The sequence below is a fragment of the Neomonachus schauinslandi genome, chromosome 16 (assembly GCF_002201575.2).
Source record: "Neomonachus schauinslandi chromosome 16, ASM220157v2, whole genome shotgun sequence".
Classification (NCBI taxonomy): domain Eukaryota; kingdom Metazoa; phylum Chordata; class Mammalia; order Carnivora; family Phocidae; genus Neomonachus; species Neomonachus schauinslandi.
In genome coordinates, this window is record NC_058418.1 from 13,820,883 (window position 1) to 13,838,068 (window position 17,186).

Here is a 17,186-nt window from a genome sequence, read left to right on the forward strand (position 1 = left end):
CCAGCCCCGTTTCTGTGGGCCCCCTGCCAGAGCAAGCTCGTTCCCCCGTGGGGAGCACCGGCCATCCTGGGCAGCCAGTGCCTGGGGCCGATGTGACCCCTGAGCCCCAGGCGGCCACTTCCTTCACTGGCCTTCCCCCCGAGCGCCCTCACGTGGCCGCCCTCGTGAACTGCAGCTGCCACCAAACAGGTCCGTTGTTGAAGCTTTTGAACAATCTCTCCTGCTCTTCCCTCACCCCCATCTTCTCCTGCTCCCTCCTTTCCCTGAGCCCGCCCCCCGCCCCCCGCACAGTCCCCACACCAGCCCCCAACTACGGCTCTATTGCCTTACTTTTCCACGTAAGTGTTCTTGGTGGTTCCCAGAGAGTAGATACTGCACAGCGTTCGGTAGCAAGAGACCTGGACATCATCCACTGAGGGAGAGAGGGAGGGCGAGGGTTGGGGATGCACCCACCGTACCAGTGCTCCCCTGCCCTCCTCCCTCATCTCCAAATACTGGGTAAGAGCAGGGCTGTAGAGCCAGCCTGCCATTTACCAGTTTTGTGACTTGAGCAAGTACCAACTCTCTTTGGACTCAGTTTCCTTATCTGTAAATGGGGATAATTACAGTATCTTCCTCGTGGGGTGGTTGTGAGGATCAAAAGGGTTAGTGCTTGGAAACCAACTGGAACATGCACACAGCAGGCACTCAATAAAGGCTAGTTGTTCCTTCCTTAGAGAAGAGTCATGGGTCTTTTTGATGATAGTGATGAACACTCTTTCCAGAAAAATGCAAACAAACATCCAATCCTGACTAAAATTTGAGGTCATCCACCACCCCCCACCTACCCCCGCCGCTGGAAGGCCAGATTAGGAACCTCAACAACTTCACAAATGTCATGAGACAAGAAGAGGGCAAGGGGCAGATTCTAGATGGAAGAGACTACGCGGACATAACCACATGCAACGAGAGAAACCTGACTGGATTCTGAATTTTTTTTTTTAATCAAAGACATTTTAAGGGTAACGAGGAAAATTTAATACAGTCAGGTTACGTGGTGACAATGACATTGTGATTACATGGCAGAGGTTCTGATTCTAGGAGATGCAGACTCAGTATTTAGGGATGAGGTGTCAGTGTGTGCTGAGAACTCACATTCAAAAGTTCAACAAAAGAGTTTATAAATACTTTCACCCCTAAAGTGAAAGGCTAAGCAAATGGGCAAATTGTTAACAATCCTCTTCTTCTGACTTTCCTGGACACTTTAAATTTTTCTAAATGAAATGTGGGGGTGGGGGAAGAACCCCATCCAAGCGTTACTTTTATCAAGAGGTTCCAATTTCAAATAAACAGTGAGCTGAGACTTGGCCCCACTATCTGCCAGTACCCCCAGCCCATCGGCCCTCCAGCCCGTCCTGGACACCTTACAGGGTCCCTTACAGGGACACCTCCCTGGGCCCCTCGCAACCACCAAGTCCCAAACTGACCTCAGCATCTACCCCAAACTGCTTATTTCTTCCAACCCCTGTCTCCTGGAAGGCCCACCGTCCGTGGGTCCTGGGCCAGGGCCCTGGGCCTCACTCTGGCTGCCTCCCTGCCAAGCCCACCCCCTCGGCCTTCTGAGCGTCTGTCCCATCAGCTCCTCCTGTCCTTCCCTGCATTGCTCCACCATAGTCCAGGCCACATCTGGTGAGGCTCTTTCTTTTGAGTACCTGACACCCCACTGAGTGTAGCATCTTGCCCGTGTCTCATTAACAAAGGCACGTTGCTCACTATTATGTCGCAAGACCCCAGGCTGGGTCACGCACCATATAGGCCATTTGGTAGCATCAACACAGCACACACTGCTAATGGACTCCCAATATCTGCTCTTAACGTTTTTCTGCTCTTTTCTTCTTCCTAGTAATAGACCTGCAATATTTAGCTGGACACACGACCTCCCAGAATAAAGGCCACTTCCCCAGCCTCCCTTGCGGTGACATGCGGCCACATGCTAAATCCTGGCCAACCAGATGGATGTCAGCAGGAGTGACGCAGACCGCTTCTAGGTTGTTCCTTTAAAAGAACTGCAATGCCCTCTTCTTTGGGTCTTCTCTTCTCCTACAGGCCAGAGTGAGGATGTACGTTGTGCCATCCTGGGCCACACGGGAGAGGCGGTATTTCCAGGATGGCACAGTACCAAGATGGAAGACACCTAGGCTTCTGACGTGAGGAGCCACTTACAACTAGACTGTTACATGAGAAAGAAATACCCTTCCTTCCTGTTTAAGCTACGGTGACTTAGGGTCTTTTTGTTAGAGTGGCTGAACTCATACCCTCACTAACTCATTCTGTTGGCTACCAATTCACTGAATGCACCCCTGGCTCAGAGCAATGAATCCACTCACACAAACACCTGGGGGCTCTGTCAGGTGCATGGGGATGTCTGGTGTTGGCCTACTCGGCCCCCCACCCCCACCCTCGGGGCCGGGGGCCCTTACGGATGACGTCGTCCCCGAACTGGTGCTGAGCGATGTGCTGGAAGAGCGTGGTGAGGACAGGCAGCAGGGCCACGGTGGTGTAGGTGAGGTTCTGGCCCACGCCCTTCACCTGCGTGCGTGCCTGGGACACCTTGCCTAGGCGCAGGTTCTCCACCATCTTCTCGATGTCCTCTGACGCACTCTCGAAGAAGGAGCGGAGGCCAGCCTTCACAATCTCAGGGCCTGACTTCATCACCGTCCTAGGAGGGAAGCCAGGGTGCGCCAGTTCTAGAATCGGAGAGTCTAGATTTCAGACAGCTGAGGAGAACAGGGGCGGGAGTGGGCACCAGGCCCCATACCTGGCATCCAGGGAGCGGGCCAGGATGTGAAGACAGTTGACCACAGCTGGAGCATCTGTCCCTGGGAAAGGAAGACGGGCCAGGGTGAAGGAAGGGCTAAGAGGGCAGTGCCTTCCTCTACCTCCACCTCAGCCCCAGCCCCCCTCCACCTGGACCCCTGTCCTTCCCCAAACCCGCTCTGCCTGTGCCTCCACCATCCCAGCCCGGACCCCTCCGGCCATCACGGTCTGGGGATGAGTCTGTGTCCCCACTGGCCTGGGGGCTCCATGAGGGCAGGGCCCAGTGTTGTCCCAGTCACAGCCCTGTCCCCAGGATGACCTCGTCCGTGCCCAGGTGCAGAGGAAGGACACAGTGAAGACTGCTCAGATCAAGGCCTGAACCGGGAACTCTTTCTTCAGGGTGGGGCTGGCGATTGCAGGGAGAGAGGGAAGATTGGGAGAAGAGCTGGGGGAGCAGAGCTACTTACCAAAGAGAGAAACTCGGTGACGGACAAGAGCGGCAAGCTTGCAGAAGAGGCTGAAGAAAGAAGGGGACAGAAGGACAGGGAAAACAGGTACTGAGGATATCGAGGGACAAGGACAGCAGTGATGCAATTAGAGGGACAGGGACAGAGGAACAGGAGAGTGTAGGATGATGGGGAAGAAAACGAAGGGGAGAGGAAGGGCGGGGAGGGCGCAGGGAGATGAGCAAGCTTGAGAGTCACGGGCAGAAACATGGGTGCTGGGGACTGGGGAGGCTGATCTGCCTTTCTGACTGGGTGGCCAATTCACCCCATTTGCCTGAAAGTCCCATGTCCTGGGAAACCCGTCGGGCCTGGGCACAACAGGACAGCTGGTCACCCTCCCCCTTCAGTTCCCTCTGCAGGTAGAGTGGTTAGTGCCCAACACCCAGCACAGAGCCCCCAAGATCCAAGATTGGGCGGAAAGGGTCCAGGATTACAACCCTGTGAGGTCAAGGGGCTGGGTCAGAGGTCACAGGGTAGCCCACCTGGTGATCATTTCCTTCTCCTTGTTGGAGGCATGGCCGCCACTGCCCAGCACTTTGGCTGGTGTGGACAGGAAATAGAGGCAGTGGTTGGTGAAGTACTGGTTGATCAAAGGGAGCAGGATCTGGGCGGGGGGGGGAAGAGATGAGGGGGACTGGGTGAAGGGTAGGGGAGCCCACCCAGTCCCCAGTCCCCTCCAGCTTCTGAGCCCACCCCTCACCTTGGCAAAGAACTTAATCTCCTGTTCGTGTGGGGACTTTTCTACTCGTCCACTGCTGACCACAGCCTCTGGGGGGGGAGGGAAAACAGGAGTCAGGGTGGGTTCAAGGGTGGGGACTTCAGGGTGTTCCAACGGGGGGGGGGCGAACTCTGGGGCAAAGGTAGGAAAAGATGAGAGATTAATTCTTGGTATAAAGTCACCTCTGCTGGCTTCAAGGTGAACCGCTCTCCCCTATCTCTCATCTGATCCCTCCCTAACTCCTTGATCAAACCCTTCCTGAGGCTGAAAATGGGGAGCAGGATAAACTGGGATGGAGTAAGGCCATGGGACATCCCCTTCCTTACAGGCCCTTTTCTCCCTGAACTTTGATACTTGGCACTGAATCAATTTGGAATGAACGGATGCATGAAACAAGAAGTCAGTGTAGACAGATTCGGATTGATTTTAGAGCGGAAATCAATTTCAGACAATAGTAATGGTGACAGTACTAATTAATACTACTAAAATTATAATGCTGACTCCCATTATTAAACACTGGCTATGTCACCAGCACTGTGAGAAATATGCTTGTACAATTGCCTCCCAACTTGGAGGTCTGTATAGTTGGCCCCTTTCTTTCATTTTACAGACGGGGGAGCTGAGGTGAAATAACTCAGTCCAGGTCACCTTGCTTGTTGGCAAGCAAGGGACAGAACTGTGGCCAGTTATAGTGGACAGATGGGGAAACTGAGGCACAGGGAGGAGAGGGAGTTGCCAAGAGGTGCTCAGCACAGAGGATCAGCGTGTGGGACTTGAGGAGAGATGTGTGAGAGTAAGTCCTGCTGTGCCACTCATCTGAGCGCGTCCGGGGGTCCTGGGTGGCTCTCCGGGGGAAGCTGGGAGGGATTCTAGGGGCCAGCTGTGATTCTTGGCGGGACGTATGAGACATGTGCAGGGCATACCAACAGCCTCCGCCCTCAAAAGAGATCCAGGATCTGCCCAGTCTTCACCCTCTATGTCCCTATGCCCACAGTCTGTCCCCAGTGCGGCCAAGGGGAGTCTGTGAACACCTGAGGCAGGTCACAGCCCTCTCCTGCTCAGAACCCTTCCATGGTGCCACTCCACTCAGGGTAAAAAGCCACAGTCCTCCCCATGCCTGCAAAGCCCTACATGATCGACCCCGTCACGTCTCTGCCCCCACCTCCTCACGCTCTCTCCCTCAGTCACTCTGCCTCGGCCCCACTTGGGCCTCCTGTTACTCACACCAGGGACCTCTCAGAGCCTTCACACTGGCTGTTCCTCTGCCTGGAATACTCTCCTCACACAAGCTCCCTCCCAGCTCCTTCAAGGTCTTCTTGAATACTTTATTTAAATTGTAACCGGCCCCACTTTCCCCAGTCCTAATCTTCCTTAGCTGGCTCAAGTGTATTCTTCTTCCCCAAACACTAACTGCCTTCTAAAAACCTGTTATCTGATGTTAATTGTCTGAATGCACCACAAGACTATAAACGCAGGACAGGGATCTTTGTCTTGTTCACTGTCCTCAACACCCGGAACAGTGTTCTCAACACCTGGAACAGCATCTGGCACAATAATGAGATGATGGGAGGGAAGGAGAAATGCATGAACTGGGGCCTTAGGTGAACTGCACGTATGACATATGGCGGGCGCGCAGAGGGACTCCTCCGTACCCAGGTGGGCGATAAACTCCTGGGAAATGTCCATCCAGCGCAGCAGCTGCTGCAGGAAGCCAAAGGCGAACCGTTTCTCAATGGAAGACGTGTCCAGCTCCATGTCCTTAAGGCCTCTGCGTGGACAGGCAGAGAGGAGTCAGCCCACAGGAAGGCCCGCCCAGTCTCCCACTCCTCTCCAGTTCCCCTTCCGCTCCCCTAGGCCCTGACTCTGCAGGCTTCTCTGGCCTCGCCCCCCCCCCCCGGGTCCCCCTTCCTCTCCTCTCTGGCCCCTCCCTCACCCTCCAGGCCCCACACTCGCAGCCACCTTCCTTCTCTGGCCCCACCCCTGCTCTCCAGGCCCCACCCCTCTTAGCCTCCTCCCTTCTCTGGCCCTGCCCCGTTACCCCAACCCAGCTTTTCCCAGTTCCTGCCTTGCTAGTTCCTCCCACATTCCTCGCCCCTCCCTGGCCAGGCTTGCAGCCCACGTGCCTGGTGACAGCATAGCCGTTCATCTGCAGGAACTTTAGCAGCTCCTGGGCCTTCTCTCGATCTCGTGCCTTCTCCTTGGCTGTGAGTGTGTCGTAGGGGACCAGCAGAGGGTGGGTCCCGCCACCTGGAGCAGCAAAGACCAGAAATCAGAGGACTCGGGAGACCCAGGCCACTCTCACTGAAGTGGTTCTTGCAGCTGAGGGCATGCATAATTATAGCAATAAAAACAGAGGTAAGAATAACCAAAACATGGTTTTCAGATGATCGTCATATCCTCGCCACAATCCTATGGTAGTAGATGCTATTATTATTGGGGCGGGGGGGGGGGCAGGGTGAAAGCAACTGTTCGAAGTCACACAACTCTAATCTAGACCCTATGACTCTGGAGCCTATGACTAGGGGACTTTGGTGAAGAGGGATCTGTGCGGGGATGGGATGGGCGCCCTCACCCTTGGCCTCCAGCTCCTGTTTCTTCTTCCGCCCCCACGTGTTGTGGTAATTTTCGGCCAGCTGTTCTGCCATGGCCTGGGAGTGGATGAAAGAGTCAGGGCCCAGACTCAGAAGATGTCCTCCCCAACCCCAACAATCACCTCCATGCCGCTAGATAAAAGATCAGGAGTCTCACCTGCAGTTCCCGGGACAGGGTAACTCCGCTGAGGTCGGGGGGCTGGGGGTTGTAGCCTTCTCGCGGATCATAAGTCTGGGAGGACGAAGGAGAAATGGGAGGGCTTGATGGGCTAGCAGGAAGCCGGGGCCCCAACATGGTTTACCCCCTCCACCTGGCCCTAGACCCCGGCTCTGCACCCTCTCCTTAAGGCCCCGTCTCTAAGCCAAGCTCTCCTCTCCTCTGCCCTTTGCGGTTCTTCAGACCCAGGCCCACTCCCTTCCCAGGTCCCTCAGTCTTGTCCAGCACCCGGCTCCCGGCCTCCCGGATTCTGCGGACCTCACCTCCCTCGCTTCGCCCTTCTCCTCTCTCAACCCCACCTCCTGCCTGGCCCTGCCCCCTACTGGCCCCGCCCCTTATTCTAGCCGCTCACCACCCCCATGACCCCGCCCCCGCTCCCCGCCTCCACCTGGGCACTTTGGGATATCTTCCGCGTTTTCTTCTTCTCGGTCTTTTCCTCCTCACCCTCCCTGGCCTTCTCTATCGTCCATTCCCAGGCAATCATGGCCTTCAAGGACTCCTTGATGGGCCAGCGGTAAATCTCTTTGTCCTGGGGTGGACAGAAAGGCGGGCAGTTGGTGGGATGGGACTGGAGGGGGGTGGCGATAGGAGCCTTACTGGCTGGCCTCCGGGGTCCTAAGAAGGGGAAAGCCTCCACCACGTGGCTAGGAGGAAGTGGTCCAGCTTAGATTTGAACCCAGGTCTCTTACCCGCTTTGTAACAGTGCCTCCCAAACAAACTCTCATCCCATTTTACACATGAGACTCAGAGAAATTAAGTTGATGGTCAAGGAATCAAACCCGGTCTCTCTAACTCTTTCTAAGAGAAGGAACACGAGAAGTCCGGGGTCTAGGCGAGGCAAAGTCCAGGGATGAGGGGCCCTAACGTGCAGTCCCAGCTAGATCCGAACTGATGAAGCAGCCTCCCTCCTCCCTGAACGCCCAAATTTGGAGGTTACCTTTTGGACCCCTAGCATTGGGCCCCAAGACTTGCTCACCTTCTCTGAAAACGTCTTATAGGGCCTCAGCATGGGATGGGTCTTCAATTCCTCATCTATGTTCTCCCCATAGGACCAGTTGTTCTGGATCTGGAGGTGCAGAGGGGACAGGGAGGGGCAGCGCTACTACGGAGCTGAGGGTGGGGGCAGGATGAGGGGTAGACAGCAGCCTGGGGGAATCCTGGGGGAGTCCCTGGAGGGGCTGAGGGCTCCAGGGGAGGTTTGGGGTCTCAGGAAGAGTTAGGGGTCTCAGGGAAATCTGGGGCCTCAGGGAAGACCTGGGTCTGGGGGAAAGCTGGGGTCTTGAGAAAGGCCAGCAGGAATGGGGGTTGCTGGGGAGGGGAGCACCCTGGTGCCAACCTTGTCGAAGGCCCACTTCTCATGCGTGTACTCCGCAAACTTGTTAATGAAGGAGTCCAGCTTCTCTGGGATGATCACACTATTAGGGGGGATAGGGTGGGCAGATGTTGGGGCTGGCCCCTCCTTCCATGTCTGAAACCTTCTTCTCCTTCCCACAGCCCCCAATCCCCACCCCACTCCTGCCCCCAGGCCTCACTTGAGGGTCTCCACAGGCCGAGGATCGAAGTTGCCTTCAGCGTCCACCGTGGCCTTTTTCTCCGCCTTGGATGAGTATGAGGCATCCACGTAATCGGGGGGCAGGGCCCCTGCGATGGCGCACAGACAAGGCATAGCCATGCGGTAGAGCTCTGCATCATACTTCTGGGGACACCAGGGGTGGGAAGTGTGGTCACTGCAGGCCTGGCTGGGCCTTCAAATCTTGGAGCCCTAGGACCTCAAACTCACCCCTCCAACAATCAACCCTCCTCCCTGGGCCACCACACATCAATTATGATCTCTCTCCCTGAAACCCAAACCTCAGCCCACCTGGACCCTCAAAACCACCCCTATATCACCCCTCTCTAAGCTCCCAAACTAGAGACCCAACCCCTCTCCCATTACAACCAAACCAGAGACCCAACTCATAGATTCTTCTGGATCCAAACCTGCATGATTGGGGGCTCCCTCTCTGAACCCCAAGTTTGGGAATTTCATTCGGGATCCCCCAACTTTGGGCCCCAAACCCTCCAAACAGGCTCCTTTCAGCCCCTCCTCCACCACGTGCCCAGACCTTATGGGCCAGCGAGTCAAAGATGCCCCAGAAGAGTTTACGAGTGAGGTGCAGCTCTTCCTCGGAGGTGACCCCGAAGTTAGCCCAGCCCGTGGGGAGACAGTAGTACTTCCAGCAGCGCTCATAGTGGTTGGTGAGGAGCTGGGTGGAAGCAAGAGGGGGACACACAGATGAGAGGCACGTGGTAGGTGGCAGGCAAAAGAAAGCCCGAGGAGGCCAGGGGTGCTAGGGCCTTTAAATTATGAAGGCGATATGGATTATGCAAATGATGCTAATGAGGGAAAATGGTATGCTTCTTGGGGAGTGGTCTGGGACCATTTACTATGCAAATTTAGCCATCCAATTTAGAGTCAGGATGGCTATTCAACCAGAGCTGCATTTGTCTGGTGTTACTTCACACAAACAAGTGTGCTAATATTAATTCATAGGTAGGGTTGTGTGCAAAGAGCAAATGGACATATGGACGGAGTGATCTGTGCTCCCAAGAATGGCCATGGCAAACAAATATAGGCAGAACCTCATGCAAATATATGGTAATTGGGAAGAGGGCCTCATATCCACTACACAAATTTGAAACAGGGGCTGATTTAGATGTACTATGTATAACAGTCAAGATATCTGAGTTGGAGGTATCTCCTTATGCAAACCAGCAGGCAAATTAAAAAAAAAAATTATAGGAGACACTGTGCAAATATTCAGAATAGTTGGGGTGCTATTTATTCAAATCAATGCACTCATTTGAAAAGAGTAAGGCTGGTGGTCTGGGCATGCAAATAAGCATGCTAATTAGGGAAAGCAGTGTACTCCACGCAAATCTGTGCGAATTTAGGTGAGGCCTGGCTCACAGTTAGGCAAATCAAGCGCCAATGAGGGGGCGGTAGAGGCACCAATGACGCCGAGTGACCGTCCTGGAAATCCTGGTATGCCAATGAGAAGGCCAGAGAAGTTGCCGTGGGGACGCTGCCCATACACATTTTGCGCGGTGCGGGACACGCAGCCCGAAGGCCCGAGGGCCCCGCATGCTGAAGAGGGCCCGCCCTCACCTTGAGCGGCATCTTGGCGAACGCGTTCAGGATGGGCACGTCGAACACCAGGCGCCGCAGCAGGTGCTGCAACATCGACGGGCGGATGTACCTGCGGGGACACGCACCGGGCGGCGGGGTCTCACCCCCAGGCCGGCCGCACCCCTCCCTCCCTGCCACCCCGCCCGCGCGCCCCCCGCCCCCCCCCCAACCTGCAGAGCGACATGAGACAGTCCTCGATGACGTCGCGCTGCGCCTTGGTGAGCGAGCGGCCGCGGGACAGGCGGTACACCGTGTGCAGCATGGAGTCCACCATGATGGCGCGGTGCTCGGTCCCCGCGAAGAGCGGCGCGCACTTGGTGATGAGCGGCAGCACGGCCAGGCACAGGTAGCGGTTCAGCGCCAGTGCCATCTCCGTGGTGCTGAAAGTGGCCTGGGGCGCAGAGCGGCGAGGTCAGGACTGCTTGGCGCTCCGCTCCCGGGGTGGCCCTGGCTTCGGATCTCCCCCCCCCACCCCCACCCCGCAAGACTGCCCACCGTCATGTCTATTATTACTTTGAACTATGCAAAATTTCAAACATACAGAAGTCGAGGAACCAATGAATGAACGCTCGTTATCCAGAGTAGACTGTTCAGCAGATATCGTTCTGCGTACTTATTTCCTCTCCAAACTCACCTTTTTTTCCTGTAATATTTTTTTTTTTAAAGATTTTATTTATTTATTTGAGAGAGAGAATGAGAGAGAGCACATGAGAGGGGGGAGGGTCAGAGGGAGAAGCAGACTCCCTGCGGAGCAGGGAGCCCGATGCGGGACTCGATCCCGGGACTCCAGGATCATGACCTGAGCTGAAGGCAGTTGCTTAACCAACTGAGCCACCCAGGCGCCCTTTCCTGTAATATTTTTATACAGCTCCAGCCATATACCGCTTTACCCAGAGATATTTAAATATGTATCTCTATTCAGACAGGTGCTTCTGTTTCACATCCCAGGCCGCCATTTTCACACCCAGCAGAATTAACAAGCGTGCAAAATTCATGATCAGCTTTCTCCAATTGTCTGAAAAATTGCTTTACATTTAGCTGGGATTGTTTGGATCTGGGCACCCAGAAGCCCCCATATTGTATGTGTCTGGCTTCTGGGTCTCAGGTCTTTTCATCTGTAATTATCTCCTTTCCTATTTTTTTTTTAAGATTTTATTTATTTAGGGGCGCCTGGGTGGCTCAGTTGGTTAAGCGACTGCCTTCGGCTCAGGTCATGATCCTGGAGTCCCGGGATCGAGTCCCGCATCGGGCTCCCTGCTCAGCAGGGAGCCTGCTTCTCCCTCTGACCCTCCCCCCTCTCATGTGCTCTCTCTCTCTCTCTCATTCTGTCTCAAATAAATAAATAAAAAATCTTTAAAAAAAAAAAGATTTTATTTATTTATTTGACAGAGACACAGCGAGAGAGGGAACCCAAGCAGGGGGAGTGGGAGAGGGAGAAGCAGGCCTCCCACCAAGCAGGGAGCCCGATGTGGGGCTCGATCCCAGGACCCTGGGATCATGACCTGAGCCGAAGGCAGATGCCTAACGACTGAGCCACCCAGGTGCCCCCTCCTATTCTTTTTAATGCTATTTATTTGCTGGAAAAACTGGATCATTTATCCAGTGGCGTTTCCTGTATCTTGGTTTTGACTGGTCATGTCCTGGTGGTGCACTTTAACTTGTGCCTCTGCCCTCAGTCTTTCCTTCCGTCTTTCCTTCCTTCCTTTCTGTTTTTTTCTTTTTTTAAGATTTTTTTTTTTTTTTTACACAATCTCTACACCCAGCGCGGGGCTCGAACTCACAACCCCGAGATCAAAAGTCTCACGCTCCACATAAAGAGCCAGCCAGGCGCCCCTGCCCCTCAGTATTTCTGATACACTGGTAGTTACAGAGTCAAGTTGCAGTGTTCCCTTTCCCAGCCAACAGTTATTTCTCCCATCTTAAGAAGAGTCTTCTCTCAGCCAAGGTCACCTGTCCAGCATATCATCATTCCTCTGCCTCCTCTGTCACCAGCTTGTGTAAAGAATTGTTGACACCTGCTGTCTCCAATACATCACCTGCCAGACCCTCGTAAACCCCCTCCAGTAAGGCTCTTCCCCGACTGCCTCACTGAAAGTGCTCAGCAAGCTCATCAGTGACCTCCATTTGGCCACACCAGCGGTCAAGTCTGTCCTCATCTTGCTGGGCTGTGTCCCCTCCTATAATCTAACTGTGTTACTATTATGTATCTATATAACTATTATCGTTGCTGTTGTGCGCGGGTCTGTCTCCTTGGGGCTGCGCCATCATCAAGAATGATTATTTCTTAAATAAGAAAGATGAGATGTTGGAGAGTTCCACCCACCCTCGCCCAGAACTCAGAGTTTATCTTGGTTTTTGTTTTCTATCTTGCCAGGGATTGGGGGGGGGGCTAGGATTAGGATATGTACACAAGCCCAGACAAACAGAAGCACGGCCGCTATGGCCGTGCTCCATCTTGCGTCCTCTCTGGGGGCAGGGAGGGTGGCTACACGGGGCTCACCGTGTCCAGTGAAGCGGCTGCCCGCATGTCAGGCAGGAACCCCACGTCCAGCACATGCAGCAAGAAGTCTTGGTTCTCAATGCCGTACACTCGGTCCAGGAAGAGCACCATGGATGCCTTGTGGTCCGGCACGAAGGATGCCGACATCTTCGGCTGTACCAGAGCCCCATCTGTGGGCCAGGAGGGCGGGGCGGGGGGGGTGGTCAGAGATGCCCTTCAGACCCATCTACTCCCTCCGCAGCATCCCTCCCTTGCTGGCCTGCCCCCTCCGCACCTTTGCCCAGGGTGGGGATCTGCAGTGGGAGGCTGATGATGCCCACAAGGTCATCCAGGGGCACGAGGGAGCGCAGGATGGCGCGGATCCGCAGGGCCTCTCCCTTGCCGGCTTGGATTAGCTGGAAGAGGGAGGTGGGCACATCATCCAGCGCCCTGTGCCCCATGTGCTCCTTACTCCATCCATCCCTTCCTGACCCACTGACAGGTAGAGAGGGACTCCTCGTGGGGCAAACTCTAGAATTCCCAGCCCTGACTCCTCTGCCCGTGCTTCTCTACTCTGGCCCTACCACCTCTAGACCTCATTGCTTGGTCTCCCCCACTGGTCTGGGAGCTCCGTGAGAGCCGGGCCTGGGGCTGTCTTGGTCACTGGTGTGTCTGTCCCCAGGACTGCCTCCCCTAAGACCACCCACAGAGCGAGAGCTCAGTCAATGTTGTCCAATGCCTGACTGAAGAGGTTCAAGGTTGGCCCTGCATGCCACTCCCTGTCCCTGGACGTCTAGGTCTCACGTGCATCTCCGGTGCACAGCGTCCTAGCAGGTCAATCAAGGCAGCGTAGAAGGACATGATGGCGTGTCCCAGGTGCACCCGGTTCTCCTCCGGGGGCTCCTCACCGAAACTGCAGGGCAAGGTGGGCAGTGTTGGGGAGGCAGCAAGGGGCACCCAGGAGGTGGGCCCGTTCCGCTGAGGAGGAGGCGGGAGACTCACTGCTCACGCCGCCGGTCCCTGCGGACGCCTGGGCCGTCGCGTGCTGGGTCCTCCGAGATGCGAATGGCCTCTTCGATGGCGGCCAGCAGCCCCGAGCCACCCTCACCCCGCAGGGCGGGCCCGAAGCACTCGGGCTTGCGGATGAGCAGCCGCACCACCACGTTGGCGTTCTCCTCCACGCTCTCACCTGGTGGCTCCGGCGGGGTCAGAAGGCCTCATGAGCCACTGCCGAGGGACCCCCTCCCCACGGCCCCCGCAGCCCAGGACCCAGCACCTCGAGGGCTAACGTCAGGCCCCCACTGGCCCACGCATCCTGCCGGCCCCGCCCACCCGGGGAAAGCCCTGCCCAAGCTCGGCCAGGGGCTCCGGGTGTGGCCTGCACCCCAGGGAGGCTTTGATCAGTGCCCCCAGACCCCTGCCCTGCCACCGCCAACTCCTGACTCACCGTTGACGAAGACAGCAAAGCGCAGAAAGTCCAGGTAGCGCTCACCACCACACGGGTTCCAGCCGATGTCTGGGTACCCTTTGGCCAGGAGCATGGGGCAGCTCTGAAGGCCACAACCCGCCAGATAGGACACCACCTGCGGGTGGAGAGGGGCTCAGCCAGAGGCCAGACCCACACCGTTTCCTCCCCAAGGCTCACACGTCCCTGCCCATCCCTGGAGCTCTGCAACCAGATTCATTTCTGGATCTCAGCAAACAATCATCCTCCTCCTCCACCCTCATCTCCCACCTGGACCATCCCAGCGGCCTCCTTCCCGGGCTCCCTGCTCCCCTGGTCTATCCCACCCAACCCCCCCCCGACACACACAGAAGTGTCCCTTCCCTGCTTGGAACCCTCCTGTGGCACCACCTCACTTAGGGTAAGACCCAGAGCCCTCTCAGTGGCCCACTAAGACCCTCTGCACAATCTTCCCTGTCACCTCCCTGCCCTCACTTCCCACCACTAACGCCTTACTCCCTTTGCTCCAAGCATTCTGGTCTCTTTGCTGTTCCTCAAACTCATGAGGTTCACTTCTGTCTCAGGGCCTTTGCTGTTCCCCTGCCTGGAACGCTCTTCCCCTGATGTCCATATGGCCCCTCTCGTCCTTCAGAGCTTTACCTGAGTGTCACTTTCTCAGTGAGGCATTCTCTGATCACACTTGTCTAAACTTGGACACCCTCCTGACACTTGATGTTTCTCTCCCCCACTCACTTTTTTCATTCTTAACACTCATCACTAGCTCATACACGATGTATTTCACTTATTCATCTTGTCTATTATCCATCTTCCCAACTGGAATGTCAGCTTCGTGAGGACAAGGACTTTTGCTTTTCTCTATCACTGTCACACCCCTACCACCTTGAACAGGTCCTGGCACGTAGTAGGTACTCGGGAAATAGTTGTTGAATGAGTAATACTACAACAGCAGATAACTCTTATTGCGTGCTTACTGTTTTATAAATGCTTTCATGGATTAACTCATTTTATCCTGAGGATAACGCTATTCTATTATATTCATTCTACAGACGAGGAGACAGAGGCCCAGAGAATTTAAGTCACTTGTCCAAGGCCACACAGCAAGAGAGCAAGGGGAGTTAGCCTGAGTTGCTGAACTCCAGAGCCCATGACCTAAGTCGCCACCCACAGAAGTGGGGGGCACAGAGGGCCAAGAAATGTGCCAAGGTCATGCAGCTGTGGGAGGGTGAAGCGTGGATTTGCACTCAGGCCCATGAATGAGGGACTAGGTCCTGCTCTTCCCCTGCAAATGATTCCCCTTCTGGTTCAATCCTGGGCCATCCTATAGAGTGGGTCCCAAATTAGCAGGTGCCCCAAGGGGCCACGTAGGGACCAGGCCTCCTCCTTCCACACCTTCTCCAGGTCCTGCTCTTGCAATGCCAAGGCCAGCTCGTTGTTGTCGATGACAGAGGCAGCTGCCACATCCAGAGGCGTGGAGCCCTGCATGCCTGTGAGGGCAAGGGGCAGGGAGAATGTCTTCAGAGGTATATAGTTGATGGTCTCACTGCTGTGTGTCTCACCTCCTCTCTGAAGCCCTCCGCGACCAGCCCTTTTACAGCCTAGGTCAGGTGCCTCCTCTGGCCTGACCACTGTGGGCTGTCACTGTCTGTCTCCCACGCTGCACCGTGAGCCCTGTAAGGGACAGGGCTGGGGCTGGCAGGGTATCCCCAGCCCTGCTCATCACAGGGCTATAGCCTAGGGGTAGGTTGAGAGTGAGTGTTTGTTGAATGACTGAATGAGTGGGCCAGCAGAGATGAATGCTTGGATGGACCACCAAGAGTGGGCCATGGGGGACAGCCCCCCAGCCTGGGCTCAGGGGTTCTCACCCAGGCCAATGCCACTGTTCTCCAGCAGGTAGCTCAGGTGGTCGAACATGGAGCGTTGGTTCTGTCGGCTGATGCGACAGAAGTAGCAGAGAAAGCGGCAGCAGCTTGTCACCATCTTGGGGAAGCGGATCTCCTGGGCAGGCAGAGTGGGCCGGGAGTCAGTGCCTGCCCCCCCATGGCCCCCTACCCTGAGCTCCTCAGCCCACACAGGCCCCTTACCTTGGATTCGCCACCACCCCCGAGGACATTAACCATGACCTCCATGACCGTCTCGTGCATGCCCAGGGCGCGCATCAGGTTCGGGTGTTGGTAGAAGACCTTGTTGTTCATGATGTTCCTGTGAACAGGTAGAGTACATGGGGTCGCCAGGCGCCAGGTGGGGCCCAAGTCCAGGGAGAGCCCCTGGGCCCTTGGGAGAGCTGTCACCACCACTGAGATAACAGTCAACATTTACTGAGCTCTTCCTTCATGCCTGACACCATCACCCTTTACAGATTTGGGCTCATTCAATCTTTATGTCCACTCTGGAAGGCAGGAACTATAATTATCCCTATTTCACAGAAAAGGGAACTGACGCATGGATCCAAGGTGGGCTCCCCTAGGGCAGAGATCCTTACCATGTTGCACGTTGTATTCCCCAAGTGCCTAGAAAGGGCCTGGCACAGAGTAGGTGCTCAGTGAATGCTTGCTGAGTGAATGAATGAGGCACTCAACACTGAGTGAGTGCTCAATACTATCATTACCATTATCAATAGCATGAGCTATGAGGTAGCCGTGGCTCTTCTCCAGTTTAGAGATGAACACTGAAGCTCAAAGAGGGTAAATCCTGTGCCAAGAGTTGTAGGTGAGTAAGAGCTGTTACCCCGGGGGATGGATGGAAGAAGGGAGGGGAGGGGACATTAGCCAGGGAGATGGGCTAGCTCCTGGGAGAAGTATATCACCCCAAGGATGGGGCAGGAGTGGATGAAGTGGATGAAGGAGACATTATTGCATCCAGGGGACATGAGCCAGGGGGACAAGCTGGAGCTAGGAGGGACCCCTCCTTCCTGGGGGATGTGCGAAATCCAGGGAGGGGGCAGGGCCTCACCCAATGCTCTGGATCATGAGGTTTTCCTCCTGGGGACCCATCTGCACGATAAGCAGGGACCGGATCTGGCCGAGGCACTCAAGCAAGCTCATGGTGTCCTCCATGGATAACGGTGAGATGGTGTATGCCCGGGGCAGGGCACGCAGCAGCTCCCCAAGCCCGTCGTACTGCCGGTGCAGGAGGCTGAACATGGCCCGTACGAGCTCGGGGCTCTGCACAAAGTCCTCTTGAGCCCAACGCACCACTGTGTGGGACACCAACTCCTGCAATGACTCTGGGAAGGGGACATAAGCATC

At 55.6% G+C, this 17,186-nt stretch overlaps 1 protein-coding gene across 1 annotated transcript in view; it reads right to left on the bottom strand.

Moving 5' to 3' along the window:
• The window catches only part of RYR1 (ryanodine receptor 1), a 107,691-nt gene that overhangs the window by 48,602 nt on the left and 41,903 nt on the right, over positions 1-17,186 (bottom strand). Inside the window, exons 39-64 of the mRNA XM_021700963.2 lie at positions 16,891-17,164; positions 16,023-16,140; positions 15,804-15,936; positions 15,331-15,425; positions 13,924-14,059; positions 13,479-13,665; positions 13,281-13,389; positions 12,772-12,892; positions 12,498-12,667; positions 10,168-10,388; positions 9,977-10,067; positions 8,934-9,074; positions 8,361-8,524; positions 8,165-8,243; positions 7,805-7,894; positions 7,217-7,357; positions 6,769-6,843; positions 6,593-6,668; positions 6,144-6,267; positions 5,673-5,788; positions 4,003-4,070; positions 3,785-3,906; positions 3,264-3,313; positions 2,798-2,858; positions 2,460-2,698; positions 331-412 (exon numbers count right to left, since the gene is read on the bottom strand). Coding sequence (XP_021556638.2) covers positions 331-412; positions 2,460-2,698; positions 2,798-2,858; positions 3,264-3,313; positions 3,785-3,906; positions 4,003-4,070; positions 5,673-5,788; positions 6,144-6,267; positions 6,593-6,668; positions 6,769-6,843; positions 7,217-7,357; positions 7,805-7,894; positions 8,165-8,243; positions 8,361-8,524; positions 8,934-9,074; positions 9,977-10,067; positions 10,168-10,388; positions 12,498-12,667; positions 12,772-12,892; positions 13,281-13,389; positions 13,479-13,665; positions 13,924-14,059; positions 15,331-15,425; positions 15,804-15,936; positions 16,023-16,140; positions 16,891-17,164 — 3,283 coding nt within the window. The remainder of the gene's footprint in view (positions 1-330; positions 413-2,459; positions 2,699-2,797; positions 2,859-3,263; positions 3,314-3,784; positions 3,907-4,002; positions 4,071-5,672; positions 5,789-6,143; positions 6,268-6,592; positions 6,669-6,768; positions 6,844-7,216; positions 7,358-7,804; positions 7,895-8,164; positions 8,244-8,360; positions 8,525-8,933; positions 9,075-9,976; positions 10,068-10,167; positions 10,389-12,497; positions 12,668-12,771; positions 12,893-13,280; positions 13,390-13,478; positions 13,666-13,923; positions 14,060-15,330; positions 15,426-15,803; positions 15,937-16,022; positions 16,141-16,890; positions 17,165-17,186) is intronic.